The sequence below is a fragment of the Podarcis vaucheri genome (genome assembly GCF_965113315.1).
Source record: "Podarcis vaucheri genome assembly, chromosome: 1".
Classification (NCBI taxonomy): domain Eukaryota; kingdom Metazoa; phylum Chordata; class Lepidosauria; order Squamata; family Lacertidae; genus Podarcis; species Podarcis vaucheri.
In genome coordinates this window covers 53,541,431-53,562,385 of record NC_138759.1, presented here as the reverse complement: position 1 = coordinate 53,562,385, position 20,955 = coordinate 53,541,431, and the positions used below count along the sequence as shown (strand labels likewise).

Below are 20,955 nucleotides of genomic sequence, written 5' to 3'. Positions count from 1 at the left end.
CATTGTGCAGGTGAAAGGCTTGCATTAATTGGATAATTTCATTTCAGTGTCTTAAGCAGCAATCCTAAACACACTTGCCTGAGGGAAGGTCCCATTGAATCAAGTAGGACTTCTGTCTTTGCAGGCAAGTACGCATAGGATTGCACTAATGCTTTTTCCAACTCTTCACAGCTCAGAGCAGCTTTTGTGGGGAGGGGGAGTTTCAATGGGGAAACAGCAGAAGGGAAAGGATAAAAACTGCATCTCAGAGTGCCACAGCTCTGATGGAATTTCAGGGATGAGGGCATGGCTGCTTTCAGGTCTTCAGAAAATGTTGGGAGATCTGATTAGGGATCCCCCACACCATCCTTAGTTTGTCCCTCAATCTGTTTGACATATGGGTAAATGGTTGGCAAGCATTTTCCATTTTGGGCTAGAAGCTTAATAGTTCCTTTTTGGTAAATATTTGTCAAAAGTCTAAGTTCCTCTTTGGGTTAGAGTCTTGGTGTCCCTGCTTCTAAGCTAATGGGTAACAGAAACAATGAGCAGAAGAAAATAACTTCCGAATCCTATTGTGCTTAATATGGCATATGTCTTGATTTATAACGGAGCAGAGATACGAGGTGGTCAGGAGGACACAATTTTGAGCTGCATTCTGAACAAAACTGAGTATAGAGCTCTGAGTAGTTTCCCGTGATGCTGCCCAAGTATGGGACTAAATCATCTGGCATTTGATGAGATTTTCAGAGTTGCTTAATATTGACCCAGCCAAAGTCAATGGGAACTGCAAATGCTGAGCAGCTCTGGCCAATAGGCGCCACATTGTTGAAAGCTTTCAAGTGCTCTTACACTGTTTTATGTTTTCCTTCCTAATGATCATATCGATAGCTGTGTTTGCCCCTCACTTTCCCTGGCCATTTCCCAAAGACCAGAGTCAGCCCCAGGACAAACCTATTAGCTTACAAACTCTGCTGTCACTTATTGGTCCCCCATAAAGGAAGACTAGAGCTTCACTGACTTGTAAAGTAGGTCAGGACTGTCACCCCGCCCCAGTAGTCAGAGGTGTGGGTTTTCTGGAAAATGTTGATTCTGCATTTCCCTCTTAGAAAACATCCTGAAATCCATTGGATTTAGTGTGTTTGATCTAATGCTGGTATATAGAATTGTAGAGTTGGAAGGGTCCTTGAGGATCATCTAGTCCAACCTGGGATCGGGTGGAGGTGTCCCTCTACTCAGGTCTCCCAACAAAGCTGGTCTCCTGCAAGCCGTAGGCCTCACTCCTTTGATGTGGCACCTCCCTTCTCCCTGCCAAACATGTAGGTGATTGGGTGTGCCACTGGTGGGACGCCTGCCAGCGGCTGCCAGGAGAAGGCCCTGAATGGGACCATTCCAGAAGTGGAGAAGGGTAAGGGCTGAGCAAGCCCAGGGTCTGCTGGATCCTGAGTCGATTTGGTCCCTACTGCTGGGCTGGCTGCAGTCTGGCATGCAACCTTACTGCCCTGCCACGTTTTTGTAGGAATGTTCAGGGAGACAGGAGAAGTTATCTTGTTTATTAATATCCTTCCTAACTTGCACTAACAAATTCCTTTGCTTAGCAGAGTTTCACATTCCCCTTTTTAAACACATCGGATAACTGGTTGCAGGCTTGTGTAAGTCTCTCACTATCATACAATTCAGTGTTGAACTGTATGTTCCTGGTAAGTTCCCTTATATCCCTCTTAAAAGAATAAACACACCACAATCTTGTGTAAAGTATATAAAAGAAGTTTACTCACACATTCAGTTCACGCTTGGATCCCTGAAGGCAGACTTAGTTACAAAGTATGTACATGTGGATTGATCCCATATGGGGATAATCCCAGTGTCCTCTGTTGGCTGGAAGCCAACAGAGCATCTCTTGCTAAAAAGCTGCTCCAACGATGGAGGAAGTTAAAGAGAGTGTGCAGCGTGCCTTGTCCTTTTGTGTTACTTGGACAGGTAAGGTCACGCCCACCTCTAGACACATGCAAAGGAAGTATGTCCCAGCCAGGAGGAAACAGGAAGTTTTCAACTGGCTGGACCAAACATTCCCCTGCATGTCCACTCTAGGAAAACAAGGAATGTTGTACTTGACTGCTACTTATGTATCTCATCCCACATTTTTGTCCCAGCTGTTGGGGACAGCAGGACTGTGGATCCAGTGCTGCTCCCACCACTCCATAAAACTTGGCCAGGGTGGCGGCACTAGAGTGCAGATTGAATATCTCAGGTCCCGCCCCCCAATAGCCAAGCTGAAGCAAAGTATTTGAGGAGGGAGAAAGAACATATCATTTGGTTTGAATGTTATATTACAACAAACTAAACATTTCACTTAATGTTTATCAATATTTTAATACATGGCAACTCAAAAGTATACACTTTGTTTACACTGTTAAGGAAAATATTGAAGGCACTGAAAACTGATAACATGGTAATTTTAGCCCACCCACAGAGGTCTGCAAGAGATCTATGAAATGCTCTTCATAGGGATATTCCTTTGAAAAACATATTACAACTTTGAAACTGTTCAGCCTGAATGGCAGCCTGTGTGCATTGGCAATGTTTACTTGCCAGATTAGGAGAATGGGGTGATTTGGGTGAGGTCTTCACATACTTAAATCTGATTGTACTTGAGCTTTTAAAGTTACTCATGCATATATTTTTTAAACAAACCAAAACCGATCTGATTTGGGGAATGCTCTGAACTTGAGTGGTGAGGTGGTGGAGAGCTGGTGGTCATTTGGACAGATAAGTCTAGTTTTAATCACAGTGAATTTTTCCCAGGGCACTATAATCACAGTGATTTGTGGAAGAGATGTTGAAGTAAATATCAATACTATGATTGTTTTTCACATGGATGCAAGTCAATGGAGAGATCTTTTTGTAGAAGAGGGTGGAACCTTGTATATCTCTGCCTACAATTTAGCAGGAGGAGAAGGCAAAGACCTGCAAATTTCATCCATTTCTGTGAAAAGGAAAAACAAGTTATAGTTATTCTTATATTTCCTATTGTAGTAAATGAGGGGTAAATGGAGCTTTGTTTTTAACAGAGATAATTCCATCCCAAATAGCAAGTCAAGGCACAGAGAGGCTCCAAAACACCCCGGGCAGCTTCCCAGGTACAAGTTGAGTCTTATAGCCAGTGCACACCCTATTAAATGATGCTGTTTGTATCCATTATGTTACTATAGCACAGCATAGCATACTCTACTATATATAGTATACTATAATATAGTGATGTATGTTTGGGGCTGCAGCTACCATCATCTCTGACCACTGGCCATTCTAGCTGCAGCTGATGGTGGTCCAAAATATCTGGAGAGCATGTACTATATTATATAATATGGATTTAATATATGCAATAGTATATGCTATGTTATGCAGGTTTAGAAATGGAAACTTCTTCACGCACAAATATAGTACTGGAAAAGTGCTATCACTGCCCTGTTTCTTCTGGTTTTGGCAAGGAGTGGGCAGGTGGATAGCGCAAGCTTTAACTGCCAGTTCAAATCTCGACTACATTGACAGCAAACACATCTCCAATTTTATACACAGGGCAGAGTTGCCCAGAAAACATGGGTCATTGACCTTCCATACATACATAGTACTTAATAGACAGATTTATAGATAACTGAAAAGACAATATAGTTTCCCATAGAGCGGCGGTTCTCAACCGGTGGGTCCCCAGATGTTGTTGGACTACAACTCCCATCATCCCTGAGCTCTCGCCTTGCTAGCTAGGGGTGATGGGAGTTGTAGTTCAACAACATCTGGGGACCCACAGGTTGAGAAAGGCTGCCATGGAGCTTTTTTCATGGCCTGGGAACATTTGCCCCCGCATAAAGAAAATCATGATCCTGCATGTACTGGCTCCACATAATTTACTTGGACACAACTAGGGAGTTGGCTTCCACAATATATTTCTCTTTTGCCTCACACACCCCAACTCTACCCTAAGTGTGAGATTTTGACCAGCTTCGGGCCATGTGAAGCTGATACAGGCTCGTCTCATCTTGAGCCCAAACAGAGTAGTCCACACAGCAGAAGGATAAGCAGTATGTGCCACATTCTTAACTTTATTTCCACTCTATGCTGAGAGAATACAAACATGCATCTTGCCTCTGTGAGAGCAGAGAAGCAACCCCTCTCGGAAAACAAAGAACACCGAGAGAACAGTGAAAAACAGGAAACGAGTGTACGTCGCATCCAGTCTCCCACTCCCGTGGGAACCCAACAGTAACTCTGACTGTGGAATGCAAAACAATGTCTTGTGACTGCAGTTGCTGCTCAGTGAGGGAAATAGAAACCAACACACCCCAGGTCCTTCCATTTCCATGATTAGAAGGTTCAATAGTTCACTCCCAGGTTGAGGCTGCAAAAATAACTTGCTCTGCACCATATCGCTGTTCATTTACCCTCCTGAACTCTTTCACTTGGCTGCAGATAAGGCAAGGCTCTGCGCTGTTTGAGGCCTGAGTAGTGAACAATTAAAAGCCAACCATGTCAGGGATAAGCCCTGTGGCAAGCAAGGCTTTGTAGGCAGCTGCCTCCTGTTCTGCTGAGTGTAGCAGCCTCCTGACCAGTCCCAAGGCAGACGCTTCTGGCTGACGGAGCTTTTCAATATCCCGAGAGCTAAACACATCTTGGCATTTCTGGGGTTCTCCCTGCCCTCCACGCCTGGCTTAACAGAATGGCAGAGTTGGAAGGGATCCTGATTGTCACCTAGACCAACCCCCAGCAATGCAGGAATCTCAACGCAGAATAGCGTAGGCGGGAAATGCCACATAAATGCTGGGCAAGTAGATGCTATCAGCCAAACATGTCATAGGAAGATAATATTGCATATTTTATACCAAGGGGGAACCGCCCAAGACTGGGTGGCACCAGGAGACCCAGCCTACATTCTCCTGGAGCCTATATCTTTCTGACATTAGTTACCAAAATCTGTAGAAGGAAATTATTTGATATGCCCTGGGCTCCACCCCCAGCATCATCCCAGTTTTTGTACATGCTCATCCTGGCCCTCACATAACCTGGTTGCTGCAGACAATTTTCTTGGGGAGCAGAGCTTTTGATATCTCCTGGCAAAGTGACTGGCAAATGCCAGCCAGTGCCAGCTGTAATGATTAACAAGATTTAGCTCTCTTCTGGCACCAGAACTACATCCACAAACCCTCCGGCCCCTCTCACTATCATGAGAGATGGATAACAGTCAGCTTTAATCTTCTTTTTGTGTGATGTAAACAGAACAAGGGGGGGGGTGCTTTTACTTGTGTTTCCTGGTAAAGCACGGGATCAATAAGAACTGTCAAGGAAGGAGCAACCAAATAAAGAGCGCAATACAGCTCCGGTCCAAGAAAAATGTTCAAGATGTAAATGTAACAAAGTGACTTCTTATGTAAACTATGTAATGAGTTTTGTGTTCCTGTGAAACTTCACTTTGGTGTGTGTCTGCCATTTCCTTATAGCACTGTTGCAACATTCCCATTTGGTAATCTTACTCAGAGAAATCACACAAGCAGATAAGGAAACATGACGTTATTCAGCAAACACAAGGTCTCATATAATATTTTTTTCTCAGATAATATTTATTGATAATTTCAGGATTACAAGAAAAATAAAAAATAAAAAACAACACTACAATACACAAAAAGAGAAAAGCACAAAATATAAAAACCAATATGACAATACAGCAAAAGAAAGTAAAAAAAGAAGAATAAAGAAAAAACACAAATCCCAAATTGCATATCCATAATTTCCATTTGCTTGTTTCATTGACCTCCTCACACCTCCCTTTTTGTATTCTAGTTTAATAATTATTTCAGCAAATTCTTTCCATCTTTCTCAATTTTTGTTAAAACATTTATCTTAACAATTTAACCTAATAATTAACTCAACAAATCCTTTCCATCTTTCCCCATATTCTGTTATTCAAATTACCTTAATTTATTTAACCTTATCTTACCCCTAAGTACCTTAAGACTTAAGTTTTAATTTTCAAATATACATAGCTCCTGATATCATTTCTGCTAGTCGTATAGTTTCATTCCCACATTTTCCCTAATATTCATTAAGCTGATTCTAAAATAAAAAATTTCCATTATACATTCTCTTCCAATCATCATCCAGCGTCTCTTCTTCCTGGTCTCGGATCGTGTCAGTCCTTACTGTCCATTCCAACTAGTCCATCAACCTGGAAGCCTTATGTCCGAGGCCCTTAAGTCTCTTCCATGTCCCTTCTGCAGTTCTTCTTCATCTTGTTTGTGCTTGCCCTTTTCCTTGTCTTTTGTTGTTCTCTGTCTTAATTTCTTTCCTTTCTCATTGAGGAGTAGGTTTCTGGGGAATTCCAACCCAAAATTATCTCCATCTCCCTTCATCCAGCTCGCCCATTCCCCACAGTCCCACTCCCCACAGTCCTCGATATAATCCAAAAAGTATTTAAAATCAAATTTCAAGATCTCTCCAAGGCTAGGAACCTCCTCATCTCCAAACTCCCCCTGGCCCACTCCAACTTCAATCTTCAATAACAGCGGCTTATGCTCCTGTAGGGCCTCGGGTCTCTCCATTTGTACTATTTGAGGTGCAGCCACATCCTCCTCCATTGTCATCTGCACTTGCCCAGTCAGTACAGATTCATAGGTTGGTTCCTGGATAATTTCTGTATCAATGTTCCACAACAGTCAAATCCATTTTCTCATTCATCAAGTCCATCTTCTCATGCATCTGTTCCAGCAAGGCATTTGTCTTGCATAAAGCAAGCACCCAGTCTTCCTCCCAGCTCATCTTTGTTCAAGGTCAGAAAAGACTGTTCCCACGATCTTAATCTCACAGATGTTGGGTCTCAAGTATACTGTAGCAACAATTTAACAAGCTCCCTCTAGAGGAGACAATCTATTTGTATCCATATTTTTTAAAAAAGACAAAGGAAAGTTACTTTCATTTTTCAGATATTTCAGATGTTTTTCAGATATTTTGTTTCTTTAGAATGCAAAAGGCAACATTAGAATCAACTTGTTTCTCTTCATTAGCTATCTGTCAAAGTATTCCATTCACAGTCAATGAACCTCTCCAACAGTTTCTGTCTCTGACACCCCGTTCCCAGGTTAGAGATGGTGGAAACTTATCCTTCTTCACTCCCTCTCCTGCTAGGGTTAAACAGAGCCCCCCCCCCTTTTCTCCTGCTTCCAAGGGGGGTTTCAGTGATTCTGAATGAAAGAAATTTAATCTTTTTTGACAGCTTCCCGGCTTTAGCTTGCAAAGTTTTTGCTTTAGTCTATATACAAAAAGTGGAAGGCGGATTTCCTGTTTGCACCTTCCCGCTTCGATACCAAATTAAGCAATTTCTTGATCCAATTTTCCGTTTCTACTCACGGGTACTTGTTTTAAGTCCAATTGTCCACAGGAAAAAGTCAGTGCTCTCTGGCAATGGCTGTGCGGCTTCACTCCGTGAAAGTAGCAGTCAGTTTGTAGCACCGCGCTTCTCACCCCACTTCGCTCCGGAGCCCCTAAATGGGATTCCCCGCGAGTAGGGGGGCGCTTCTGGTGCCCTGCCGAACCCAACGTTCCCAGGCTTCCTCCACCTGGGATTTCTAGCGGGTCCCCACCTTCGCCACGACGGGAAGACCCAGTTTCCATGGAGCCCGTTCCTCCGGTCGGAGGAACTCCGCCATTCACCAATGGCGCTGACCCGGAAGGAAGGTCTCATATAATAAAGGCATATGCCCGAGGTGACAGTATGCAAATATGCAGGGGGGTGGCAAACAGGAATACATGTCATGAAATCCCGAACCAGCAGCGCCACCGGCAATTCCTCTCCTGTGAAAAGGCGAACGGAAAAACACAGCCATCAGCTCTCCAAAGTCCCACCTAAAAGCATAAGCATAATTCCACAACAATTTGCACACTTGATTAACAAAGCACAGTCTTCCTGCCAGATACTTACCAAAGCTTAGCACCTATACTTACCTGTTATAGCACCCGATAAGACATCTCACGGAGGATTATGGGAAGGGAATTACTGAGGTGAACCTATTGTTTTAATGGTATAAAAGTATCAATTCTCTTTTGTTTGGGGTCTTGCCTGGCTGACTGTTGGACTGGGTATAGCAGATTTTCTTAATAAAGATCAGGCGTCTCTGCCGCTTTGCTTCAATGTTACTTTGGTTGTCATCCGTTTCTTCCTCTCCGACCGTAGGAACCACCCAGTGACCTAGCTCTTTGTGTCCCCTAAGGACACAAAAAATTAAGATTCTGTCTTTTTCACGTGGAAGGAAATGCAGGACATGAAAACACCCATGCCAGAGAACCAACTGGGATTCAAACGTTGCTGGGTCCAACAACTATTTTGAAAGCATGTGCCTTGCAGGAAAAAGTTTCCCTTCTGACTGTGCATTACTTCGAGCTTCAAAATTGCCTTTGTTTGTGGTATTTATATCCCTTTTTTTTCCTCTAAGGAGCTCAAGGTGGTTCTTTCCATCCTGATTTAATCCGCACAAGAACCCTGTGAGATAGTGGACAGTCCAAAGTTACCCAAATGAGCTTCCTCACAGAGCAGGGATTTGAACCCTGGTCTCCCAGGTCCTAGTGCAGCACCCTAACCACTACACCGCACTGTCTCTCTTTCACATTGCAGTTGGCAAGGACTGGGTTTGTTTGCACCATCTATTTGCCCGCTCCTCAGCAAGCTGGCAAACTCAACACCCTGAGTTCCCCAGCCTTCATATTTTCTTTCCCAGAAAGAGATCTCAATGAACAAGCCTAGCAGGCAAACCTTCTTCACTTTGCTTTCCTGTTACTATGGATAACTGCGGTGAGTAAACCCAGTCCTCGTGTTCTCGCCTTCTTCGTGCTAAAGTTGCAGGAGCTCGGGGTGAGGATTCCGTTTTGTCGTCATGGATAATGGAAAATGGTTAATCTCCTGCCGTCGCTCTGTCACTCAACACTCGCTCCTTACAGACTGTGCTTCTCCAGGATCTGTCAGGGAGAGGGCAGCTTTGTCTGTGTTATCCAACTCTGAACAGGAATCGATTGGGAGCAGGCAGGGCCCCACAGCTGAAGAGGGCACTGCATGTGGGCCGTGGCACTGACCCCAACCGGCACATTCACTCAGGGGAGTGTTTCTCCCCCTCCCTGCCCCCATATCTTTATTTTCCTCTTTTCCTCTAAATTGACTTTGAGTTAGATGAAGCTGAAGCAACCCTAGGAAAGGCCAGGTCATTGATTGAAAGGAAAAGCCTTGACAGATGGCGGAGAGATTGCCACAGCAGTGGCAGCAGCAGCCACCTCGGGGGAATCGAATTTGCTTCCTGGGCTGGCTGCGTGTCTGCGTCTCTCCGATTATTTTGTGTGGTTTTTCATCTCTGCTGTCTGTATCTCTTTCTCAATCTGGGCTCCTCCATGCCACCAAAATGCTTAGCTCACTCCATTGTCTGAGAGACTAATTTGCACTGTAAATCCGATGCTTATCTTACATGACAGCTTACTATGGGGGTTTATTGCAGTTCTTGGAGACCAGCTGAGCAGAGACAGTGAGGGAGTGTTTGCTGCAGTGAAGGAAGCACTCCTAGCCTAACACACTTTCCAGCCAATCAGAGAACAATGCTTCTTCCCCCTTTCTGCTTTCTTTCTGGAGTAGCCATGGCTCTTTCCTCTGAAAATTCTCATGCCATAAAAAAACCAAAAAAAACCCTATTAAATTACTTCTATGCTTTGTGAACAAAGAGGAGGACGGTGGCCATGTCAGAAACAGAGAATTTCCTCTTTCTCTGTATGCCCTTACAAGAGGATGGGGAACCTGTGGCTCTCCAGCTGTTGCTAAACTGCAACTCCCGTCAACCCTGGACACTGACCATGCAAGCTGAGGCTGATGGGACCTGGAATCCAGCAACATCTAGAAGGCCCCTGCCATACAGAGAACCAGTGTTATTGCCTCTGTGTGAATGTTTTTAATTTTTGTTTTCCAATCCAAAATCCTTTAGATGTAGATATGAGCCAACCCGGCCCACCCATGATGCAAGGTGAGGCAACCGCCTTGGATGGCAGGATCCACAGGGGCTGTAGTTCTCTGGGTAGAGCTTTATCCCCTCCCCAGCCTTGTTGCTCCTTATCTCCTGGTGGAAAGGGAGGCGCCATTTTGTGGTCCGCCTCAGGTGCTAAAATGTCTTTGACAGGCACTTAAGCTGTTAAGAACAATAATGACTGCCATTGTTTTCCCTTTACTGCTTTTGAGCAGAGCCAGGCTAACTACAAAGCATTCTGAAGCTTGGTTTGGCCACGGCGATTTTGGAGGTGGGGCCATTTTTCCTGTTTCCAACCCCCAGCTTGGTTGCAGGCCTGATCCTCCCCAAAGTGATAAAGGATGCCACTGGGGGGACTCACATGACTGAATGCTCCTTTGAAAGAAAAATAACTCCTTTGTACAAAATATATATAACTAAATATCAGGGAGAAGGGTTTGTCCACTTTTCACTAACTACCAGAGATGGTAGTGTTCATCTGTGGTAGCAAAAATAACCACAAGTCTCATAGCGCCTCAAAGACTAATCAACTTCATTGTAGCATAAGCTTTCATGAACTGGAGTTTGGTGAAGTGGACTTTAGTCCATGAAAGCTTAAGCCATAATAAATAGGTTGGCCCTTAGGGTGTGATAAGTTTCTTTGTTGAGTTTTTAAACAATAATACTTGCCCACCATTGTGTGAGGCCCCCACATCTGCATTCTGAAGTGATGCAGCCCAGGAAACAGATTTTCCCATAGTGATAAGTAAGCTGTACACACAGAAGTGCATGTTGACTTTCCACATCAGTGCTGGTGCAAAAATAACTTGGGCCTGCAACTGTGGGAAGTTAGGCACTAGTACCAACCTCTCCCTATAAAATGGCAATGTAGATGGCCTGAAGTGATTGGTGAAATGGCTGACCGATTGTGTGGAACATTTCAGGACTGCAGTAGCTATAACTAACAGCCAGCTACTGCCAAGTCCAAGGGCTAATTTGTGTTGACTGAGCAGGAAATGCTATATTAGTATATTGCTCAAGCCTTGGAACTTGGAGGCTGCCTACAGCTGCCAGACTAGGGCAGCAGGAAGAGACATCAATAACCCAGGCAGTTTTAAATCCAAAAGACAAGACTGAGGCTAGATTCACACAACCATTTCCCGCTCAATCATTCAATGGTGAGACATGCATTGACCTGAATCCTAGAAAGCACTTTGCATGTATTCAACCTGCGGACCGCTTTGTATTTGGAAAACTAAACTCTCAAAAAGGTGCTTAAATGTCTTGATGTAGAGATGAAGCTCATTTTATGTTGGACAAAACCTGAGCCTTGTGACTTCACCTTGCTCCATGTTCTTCTAGTAGCTGTGGGTGCCAGTCTGCTATAGGGGTATATATGGATGGCTTGAGAACCACTACACCTCCCAGCCATCTTCACAAAGCCATGGCTTCGAGAGTCCTGTTTTTAATGTACAATACTGTACAATCTACCACAAAGTCCCCTGCAAGTAACAAAGTGGTGGTCTCTTCCCAAAGGCTCACATCCTGGGTGCCTGCTAAGACAAACAGATTTTGTTTACTTATTTATTTATAAATAAGGTGGCATGCATGCTTTCCCCCTCCTCATTTTATCCTCACAACAATCCTCGGAGGTAGACCAGGCTGTGAAATGGCCCAAAGTCACCTGGTGAGCTTAATGGCTGGGTGGGGATTTGAACCCAAGTCCTAGCCTTACACTCTAACCACTGCACCACACTTGCAGATACAAGCAAGGACGAGAGTGTGAGGTGGGCAGGTTTTGCCCAGAAGCTGTTGCTCTGACATCTCCAGGCACCCTGTGAAGCATCCCAAGATCCTGCGATTCCATTATCTATTCAGTGCCTGCTTTTTGGTGTTTTGCAAGCCCTTTGCTCACAAGCTGAGGAAATCCACTGCCAGAATCAATATTAAATTCAATCACTGCTGAAAATAAAAAAGGGGGTGGAGAGACGTCAAAAGGTGGTGTGTTGTTGTTGTTGTTTTTGAGCTGAACTGTCAGTTTTTCCTGGCATATTAATTATGTTCGGAAGAACAAACATCCTGGATTCCTTTCAGCTAAGCCAGCAACTTGTTGAGAGAGAGAAATCCTCTTAAAGGAATGGTGACTAACCAGCACATTGCAGCAGCAGGCTTCCTCCACAAGCACAGCCTGGAGCTTGTTGACGTCTGGAGTTCAGAGAGAAGGAAGAGTAGCCAAGCAAGCGCCAACCACATACAGGGAGTTGTTCTCTGCAGACACTCCTGGCCAGGGTCAGTGTGGTGGGTGAGATGCTGACAGCATCTGATTGGACACCCACGGCCTATTAATACCCCCCCCCACCTCCCTGGATATGGCTGGGAACAGGATGCTTTCCAATGAGCTGTTTTTCTCAGACTCCGCTTTTGTCTGTGACAGGGAATTCCGGCCGTGTGTGATCTGTGGACTGTAAAAGGTGCTTAAGGATGTCTCTGTTCAGCTCCCGAGAGGCTCGCTCTTCGGGACTCTTAACAGGGAAACTGTGGTTCTCCTTGCCAAGGAGCTGACTAGTTCTGACAGGGCCTCTGGCCTGGGCTGTGTGGAGAGGCACCATTATGTCACATCACTATGCAGGCTTTCAGCAGGGCACCATTCATCACTGCGGCTTCCTCAGTGCCCAGGACACAGGAAGCACGTCCCACTAGAAGCCCTACATAAACACATACACACACGGCTGAATTTAAACTGGGCAGTGGTGATCAGCATTCTCCATGGAGTGGGGGTGAGGGCAAAAAACCTCTGTAATTCTCCAGAGGAGAGCAGTGCATGATTATTTCTTTGAGGAGAAAAAGGTCCCAATCTGTATGGAAGCTGCAGCACCTCATCCCAGATCACTGTGGTTATTCAGCAGAGAGGGTGCAAAAGCCTGCTCAAGTGCTCATATTCATATTGGTTTGTTGTTGTTCTTTTTACTATGTGTTTTGTTGTTTTTACATTGTAATTTTATGTTGTGCACTGCCCTGAGAACTGCGGATAAAGGGGGGGTGTACAAATTTTAATAATAATAATATTCCTTCCAATGTAACAGAGTAATGCCTGGTACTAAAATTGGTTGCCAGATTAATGCAGGGATGGAAAACCTGCTGCCCTCCAGGCGCTATTGGACTCCAGCTCCCATCAGCCCCAGCCAGTGTAGGCAGAGGTTGGGAAATATGGGAGCCGTAGTCCAGCAAGATCTGAAGAATCACAGGTTCCCCACTTCTCTTTTTTTTTTTAATAGTTTTTTATTTGCTTTTTTTCCAAGGTCAGAATACATCGTCATTAACACAACAAAAGCAGTTTTACAGAAAAAAGAAAAGATTATAAAGAAAGAAAAAATTCACTTTTCCAGATCTATTTTCATAATCAACTGGACTTCCCCACATCTTCCATCCCCTGCTTTCTCTACAGAAAATAAACAGCAAATTGATACCTTATTTTATGTGTTTTTGTGCTTTCATTTAATTATATAGTCTATAATTTATATTTTTCAAAGTCCTAACTTAGTTTCCACCATTTACAAATCTCAACACTGAAGCATGTTTTTCCCGAAAACTTGGCAGATTCTCAACATTCATATAACTTATAATGTTTTTGTAAATAGTCCTTAAATTTTTTCCAGTCCTCTTCCACCGCTTCTTCTCCCAGATCTCGAATTCTGCCGGTCATTTCAGCTAGTTCCATGTAGTCCATCAGCTGTGAATGCCACTCTTCCAGCGTGGGTATCTCCTGTGCCTTCCAATGTTTGGCTATAAGGATTCTTGCTGCTGTGGTTGCATATAAAAAGAAAACTCTATCTTTCTTTAACACTCTCTGGCCCACAATGCCCAGGAGGAAGGCCTCTGGTTTCTTGTGAAAGGTGTACTTGAACACCTTTTTCAACTCATTATAAATCATTTCCCAGAAAGCCTTCACCCTCGGGCATGTCCACCAGAGGTGAAAAAAGGTACCTTCAGCCTCCTTACATTTCCAACATTTATTGTCAGACAGATGATATATCTTTGCAAGTTTAACTGGGGTCATGTACCACCTGTATACCATTTTCATAATGTTTTCTTTTAAGGCACTACATGCCGTAAATTTCATACCGGTGGTCCATAACCTTTCCCAGTCTTCAGACATAATGTTGTACCCAATGTCTTGTGCCCATTTTATCATAGCTGATTTAACTGTCTCATCTTGAGTATTCCATTTAAGCAACAAGTTATACATTCTTGAAAGCACTTTAGTCTTAGGTTCAAGTAATTCTGTCTCTAATTTTGATTTTTCCACCTGGAAACCAATTTTCTTATCCTTTTTAAAAACCTCTAGAATTTGGGCATAATGAAACCAGTCTCGCACCTTTCCCTTCAATTTTTCGAAACTCTGCAACCTCCAAGTATCACCAACTCTTTCTATTAACTCACAATATTTTGCCCAGCCACTCTCCATATTACGTAGTTTAATGGCCTTGGCCTCCGTCGGTGATAGCCACCTCGGGGTCTTATTTTCAAGTAAGTCCTTGTATTTAGTCCAGACAATGAATAGAGCTTTCCTGACAATATGGTTTTTAAACAATTTATGAGACTTTGCCTTGTCGTACCACAAATAAGCATGCCACCCAAAAGCGTTGCTGTGCCCTTCCAGATCTAGGACATCTGTGTTTTCTAACAGAAACCAATCCTTCATCCAGCAGAAGGATGCAGCTTCATAGTGCAATCTTAAGTCCGGCAGGGCAAATCCCCCTCTTTCCTTTGCATCTGTTAATATCTTAAATTTTATTCGGGGCTTTTTGCCCTGCCAGACAAACTTCGCAATGTCCTTCTGCCACTTTCCAAAGCATTCCACTCTGTCCACGATCTGGAGGGTTTGAAACTGCTGCAATCCTTCCCGACAAGGAAAGTTTCAATCTTGACCAAATTTCTAAGTCCCTTTTAATCACAGGTTCCCCACTTCTCATGTGTCCTCCTGACTCAGGAGAGAGAGCCATCCCAAATGCTCCTGAGCACACTGGGGATTTATTGGAATGACTTATTCCCCATCCTTATGAGTGTGTAATCTTACAAAAATGGTGACACCCAGGATGCAGCTTTTGTACTGCGACCTCAGATCCATGACTGGCCATTTTAAAAGAGAGAAAATGCATAAAAGAAGGCATTCAAGCTGAAGGGGAAGAACCTCCTAGGGACACCTGGTGGGAGCACGTCACCTTTCCAAGTAGGAAGTCCTGCTGCAGAGATGGCACCTGTCCTTCTGGGTCATTTACCCCACATGCTGCTCACCTGGCTTCCTCTTCTGCCTGCAAAACTGAAATGCTGCTCTCAGTAGCAGGTGGGAGAGGAGGGCGAGCGAAGCAACCAGGAGCACAGAGGGGTATTTAAGGCAGCAGCTGCATATCCAATACTGCACAGCTTTGAGATAAATGGCCACAATCTCTGCTTAAAAACCAAGCAGCCCTCCCTTCTACCATGGGGTGAGGAACCTCTATATAGCTGTTGGAACTCTCTCCTCAGACCACACACCCTCTTTCCTTGGGCTTCTTCCCCTCACCAGCCTTGCTTCACATTGAGTGTTTTTCTCTTTCTGGAATGTGTCACTGAACTTTGATGGTGACTCTTGCTCAATGGGTTGAAGAAGTGTGTGAATATGCTAGAAATGTATCTACTGGACCAAGGCAAAAATTACATTTGTTCCTCTGCCCACTTTTGTTTCTGGTGCTTCACAACCCTGGTTTGTGACCCCCCCCCCCCCCCGAAGGTTGACCTTGGGCTGAAAAAATGTCTCCACTTCTGTTCCTCTCAGAAAAATTTGAGTGCTGACGTGCCTCATGCAAAGTGGTTGGGCCATTCCATCCTTTTGAGTGCTTCCATACAGTATATTTTTTCTCAGGTAGCTCTTTATCAACTTTGGGTTGATGTTTTGGTATTGTTAGGATAACCTACAGTTATCCAGAGTTACTGCCACCTAGGTAGATAGATGCAAGCTTCTTCAACACACATGAAAATGGAATACCTGAGGCTGACGCAGAAGTCTATACACATTTTTCATTTAAAACAGGGAGACATCCCTATCTCGCTATTGCCTAGCCTTGGCTAATGTATCCAAATAGCATTGTGCCAAGCAGATATGTATATTAGCAGGTAAGGTCTTTTAAATAACTCGAGGCAAAAGAAAGAAAGAAAGAAAGAAAGAAAGAAAGAAAGAAAGAAAGAAAGAAAGAAAGAAAAGGGTTTACTAAGAGAAAGCAGAATAGAATATGAAATCAGACATTTAAGAAAATAAAAAAGACCACAAAAGCGGTCAAAATACTGATTTATCTGGAGTTGGAAAGGGCTTTGTCAGCGGAAGGTATTTAGCATTACAATAGTTCCCAAAAAAAGAGAGTGTCACTGGTATATTTCAGGTAAGCATAATTACATACTCAGGGAGCAAAACAAACCTCTTTCACACAATATCTGGCAAGCTAGATTCCATGCAGGTAGTACCCAACCTAAGCCACTGTTTACAAGTTAAAATTACATCCTTCCTTATGGGAGAAAAACTGCTTGTTTCTGTATTGACCTCATGAGTTGTCTAATTTTAAACTAGTCAAAATAATTTCCATTTCTATTATCCAGAACTGGGTTTGTCTGGGTTAGACAAACCCTGAATCCAGGTTTAGGCATCATACTAGGACAGGGGTCTGCAACCCGCGGCTCCGGAGCCGCATGTGGCTCTTTTACACTTTTGCCACGGCTCCAGGGTGGATACTAGCGAGGGGAGGAGGCGCATTGTGCGCCCCGACACTCCCCACTGTGGTGGGCGCTGTACTGGCTGTGACGTCGCATGGGGGTGGTGCGTGCGTTAGTCACGCACCGTCCCGACGTCACCTTCCCACCCACCCACCCGCTACATTGTAAGGGGCATGTACGCTGGTCACTGCATTGAAAGGGGAGTGAAGAACACACACAAAAAAGGTAACTTGTTAATTTAACGTTTATTTCTATGAGGAGGAGTAATTCTGAGGGGTCAAACAAAGAAATAATAAAAAGTGACAAAAAAGTTGTTTTTATAATGACGAGTTTTGTGGCTCCCAGTTTTTTTTCCTTCAGAAACGGGTCCAAGTGGCTCTTTTCATCTTAAAGGTTGCAGACCCCTGTACTAGGACAAGCCAGAGCTTAGCTCACAGCAGCATGGAAGCTGGAGACCTGGAGTAGTAGCAAAGAGGCCATGTTCTCTTTGGGAACCAACACATTTCCTCATTGGTGCTAAGCCATGGCTTCCCTTAGTGTTGTGTCTGACCTGGGCCACTGTAAGCAGGCTGTAGTCAAGGAATGTCACACCCAATCTACAGCACAGTGGATATCATATATGCACTGCAAATTACCAAATCACATAGCAGTGTAATCCACACAGTAGGCAGTGCCAAGGGCTGTATTCAGCTAAGTAGGTATGCTAGCAGCAGCCAGTGTAATGAGTCCTAGTAGCACAGTGGGACCTCCCCCAGTCCCAGTTGAAACCCTGTGGAGGCCCCATGTATTATTTTACCAACCAACAATTTTAATAAACCAATTTCAAGATCAAATCAATATTATTTCGATCCATTGTTGTGGGCCCCCCAAAAGAGCCCATAGGCCGATGGCTACTCTGCCTATTTGGTAATCCAGCATTGACTTCCCCCCTTCTCCTCCTACACTTCCCCATGTGAACAGGGTCTTCTCAGCAGTGGCTCTACAGCTATGGAATGTGAATTCATATGAAGTCAGGCAGGCGCCTTTTCTTGATAGTATAGTTCCATACATGGTTTTAAGACTCACATTTTTACCGTGACTTAATGTTAGACTGCTCTGGGTTTAGTATGACTATGCTATGTTAGGCATTTTGTTTGTTTTGTGCTGGTTTGGGTAATACGATATATGTTTAGATCAGCATTATATGGCTTTATTGTTATTTTCAGTTCTATTGTGATTTACTCAGCATGATAAATTGTGACAAAGCAGCCTCTAGAAACCTTTCAAATACATTAATTAAAATCCTTTCAAGCAAGGTTTGAAAGTACCTCACGGTTCTTCCTCCCAGTATCTGTCACGATGAAGGGAGCTCTTTTTAGTACAGGGATTGGACAAGCTCCCCATTTAGTTTTAGTGTGTCCCATCATGAATTTCTCTTGGCTGGTCAGAACATCATCTAAGTATGCTACTGATGTATGCCGAAGGAGTGAGGCCAAGTACTGAGACACGTTGACCTTTTCACCGTCTGGCAGTGAAACATCCTACGATGCTGAAATCGCTCAGAGCAACCAGGAGAGAAGCACCTAACTCATTTCTCTTTTTCTTTTGTCTCTGTATATTTCAGACCTTAGGAAAGACTGCCCACAGCCACAGTCTGGCATGATCTGGAGAGTGACAGGAGGCCTGTACAGCATCACCCGAGGAGCCGTGGGGGCAACGCTGGGGGGAGTGGCTTGGGTTGGTAGCAAAGGCTTTGAATTCACCAAAACAGCAGTGACCACCGTCCCTACAGCCAGCGTTGGATTAGTCAAGGGCAGTGTCTCAGCAATGACCAGTGGCGTGGGAGCTGTTGGCAGTGCAGTGGCCAGCAAAGTCCCTTTCACCACAAAGAAGAAGGACAAGGCCGACTAGACCCTTCCTTTTGACAGATCACTTAGTCCCTGACCTTCCTCACTGCAGTACCATTTTGTTTTGGATCACAAACACAGACCTCCTAGCCATGGCTGAAGTTCAATATTTTAGCTTGGAGCCCACAGTCACAACTAACCACACTCATGCACTATCCCATTTAGGATAAGGTTACCAGATTTTTTTCAATGAATCCAGGGACACTTTTCAACTTCAATGGATTTTTTATGGGGACTGATTTGTAAATCCGGGGACTGTCCCCGGGAAATGGGGAAATCTGGTAACTTTAACGTAGGAGAACTTTGTTCACCCCATGAGAAGCTATGTAGGAGCTTCAGTTGTGAGCATTGTGCTCCATCTGTTTGGACACACTAGACAGAAAACTCAAGCATAGAGCTGTTTCCTGGTAGGAGACACAGGTATGATCCTGGTAGGGTTGACCAATGGTCACCTGCAGTTTCTTCTTTCCTTAAAGCCATCAGTGAGATGTGGGGTTGGGGGAGTGCTGATGGGCAGAGGGGTCCACATCCTTGCCTGAGAGAGAGATGAGGCAGCAAGAAAGGGGGTGACTATCAGTGTAGTACAGTGCATGACTGCAAACTAACCATGTGGCTCACTGAAGACAGCATCCCCATGCCCGGGCATCTGGACAGTCAGCAGGTTTGACAGAGCCAGCTCTTGCTACCTCCTTGCAACTCCCTCAGCAGCCACTAGTGGGAATCTCCTGCCACAATCCTTACTAGACACATCAACAACTTTCAGTGGTAAAATAATTTCCAGGTTGCCAATCTGGTCACCCTAGTCCTATTTTTTTGTATTTAATGGTTTGTAGTTCACTAGAGGTCTTTTTTAAAAAAACAAAATAAATAAGGAAGGGCTGTATGGGACCTGTCCACTCAAATGTAACCTGTATGAAGCAGAAATGCTGTGAATAAGGGCATCCAACCATTCCACAGGTGCAACAGAGGAAAGAATATATATGTTTATGAGGCACCAAGGCAACCAAGTTATTGAGTGGCCTTGAATAAATATAAATCGTACTGCTGATGATGGTGATAACAACATCAATTTTCTCCTCATCTCTCTCACACAAGCCCACTTCTATCCACAGGTACACCTAGTTAGAATGAAAAAGGTTCCTTGTTTTAGAATTACTTTTGCCTTTCCTGGCATTGTAGGATTTTAACTATGTGCAATAGAGAGAAATAATGTTTATAGCGTGTTTTATGATCATATACAGTAAGCATTGGATCAGTTTTCTAATAATTAAAGCCATGAAAACGGAGGTGTGACCCTGCCCATAAATAATATGCACATTGTTCCTGACAAATTCAGCAATTTGTAATTGAGGTTGTTCAAATTTTGTTTTGGTTCATTGACCAGGTAGGGATACCATCAACATGAAATGTTTTAGGCAATGCTCGCTTATACCCTTAGAAAATGTAAACCATGCTCATGTTTTAAACCCATTCTTTTCCCCACTTCTACTTTGCCAGTTTGGCCAGTGACCAAACTTTGCTCCTGCAGTCCTTAAGCTGTTTGTGCAGAAGTCAATCCATGTGACTTCAATGGGACTTACCTCCAGTTATGTGTCCTTGAGACTGGTGCCCGAGACGCTCTGTCTCCCTTCAGTCCTTTTCTGTTTATGGTTCTTTCATGAAAGGGATGTTGATCTTTGGATACTTAAAATGGAGCAGACTTAAGTAGATTCAGAAGATATGTTTTATTCATATCCTGGATGCTGGGATCATTCTGGTTTCCACCTCTTGCAGATTCTTTGCAGCTTTGCTTGACTACGATATCTTCACAGGCACCATTAGTGTGACCAGTATCTAAAGCTTGCTTTATTCCACATCATGGCAGCATGTAGTTCCCCTTGGAGGAAATTTCTTTTCTCTTTCAACCTTTCTGTTTTATTTTGTTATACCTGCCTTTTTGGTTGCAGTATCGCAATACCATCTGACACCAGAATGCCTACCTGTGTTTAACTGAGTAGTCTTCTGCAATTTGCAGAGCCCAAGATGGCTGGTATCTGTTCATTGCTCTCCCTTGAAAACAGCCTGTGATACTACAAGCCATGAGGGTTTTTCTGGTTCTGCCCCTGACTATACAGAATTGTATGCCCATTGTGACTGAACTGCCCCAAGTTGAATTCTCTGGATCCTAAAGAGCAGGCAGGGCACCTTTTTATAGCTAGCTTCCCCAGCCACTTTTGGCCAGGCAGCATGAAAACCTTGATATGTTTTTATTCTGGTCCCTTGCCCCTAGGATGAAGAACCCTTGTAGGAAGCAAAGTATCCTATCTCACTGCTACAGTAGTAGTTTACTAGCA

The 20,955-nt window shown here is 44.0% G+C and overlaps 1 protein-coding gene across 4 annotated transcripts in view; it reads left to right on the top strand.

Annotated features, from left to right (window-relative positions):
- Positions 1-19,279, top strand: part of LOC309534892 (transmembrane protein 263-like) — a 331,671-nt gene extending 312,392 nt beyond the window's left edge. For all 4 annotated transcript variants that reach the window (XM_082227435.1, XM_082227434.1, XM_082227436.1 and 1 more), the window contains exon 3: positions 18,340-19,279. In XM_082227435.1, coding sequence (XP_082083561.1) covers positions 18,340-18,626 — 287 coding nt within the window. In that variant the 3' untranslated portion in view covers positions 18,627-19,279. The remainder of the gene's footprint in view (positions 1-18,339) is intronic.
- The last annotated feature ends 1,676 nt before the right edge of the window (positions 19,280-20,955 follow it).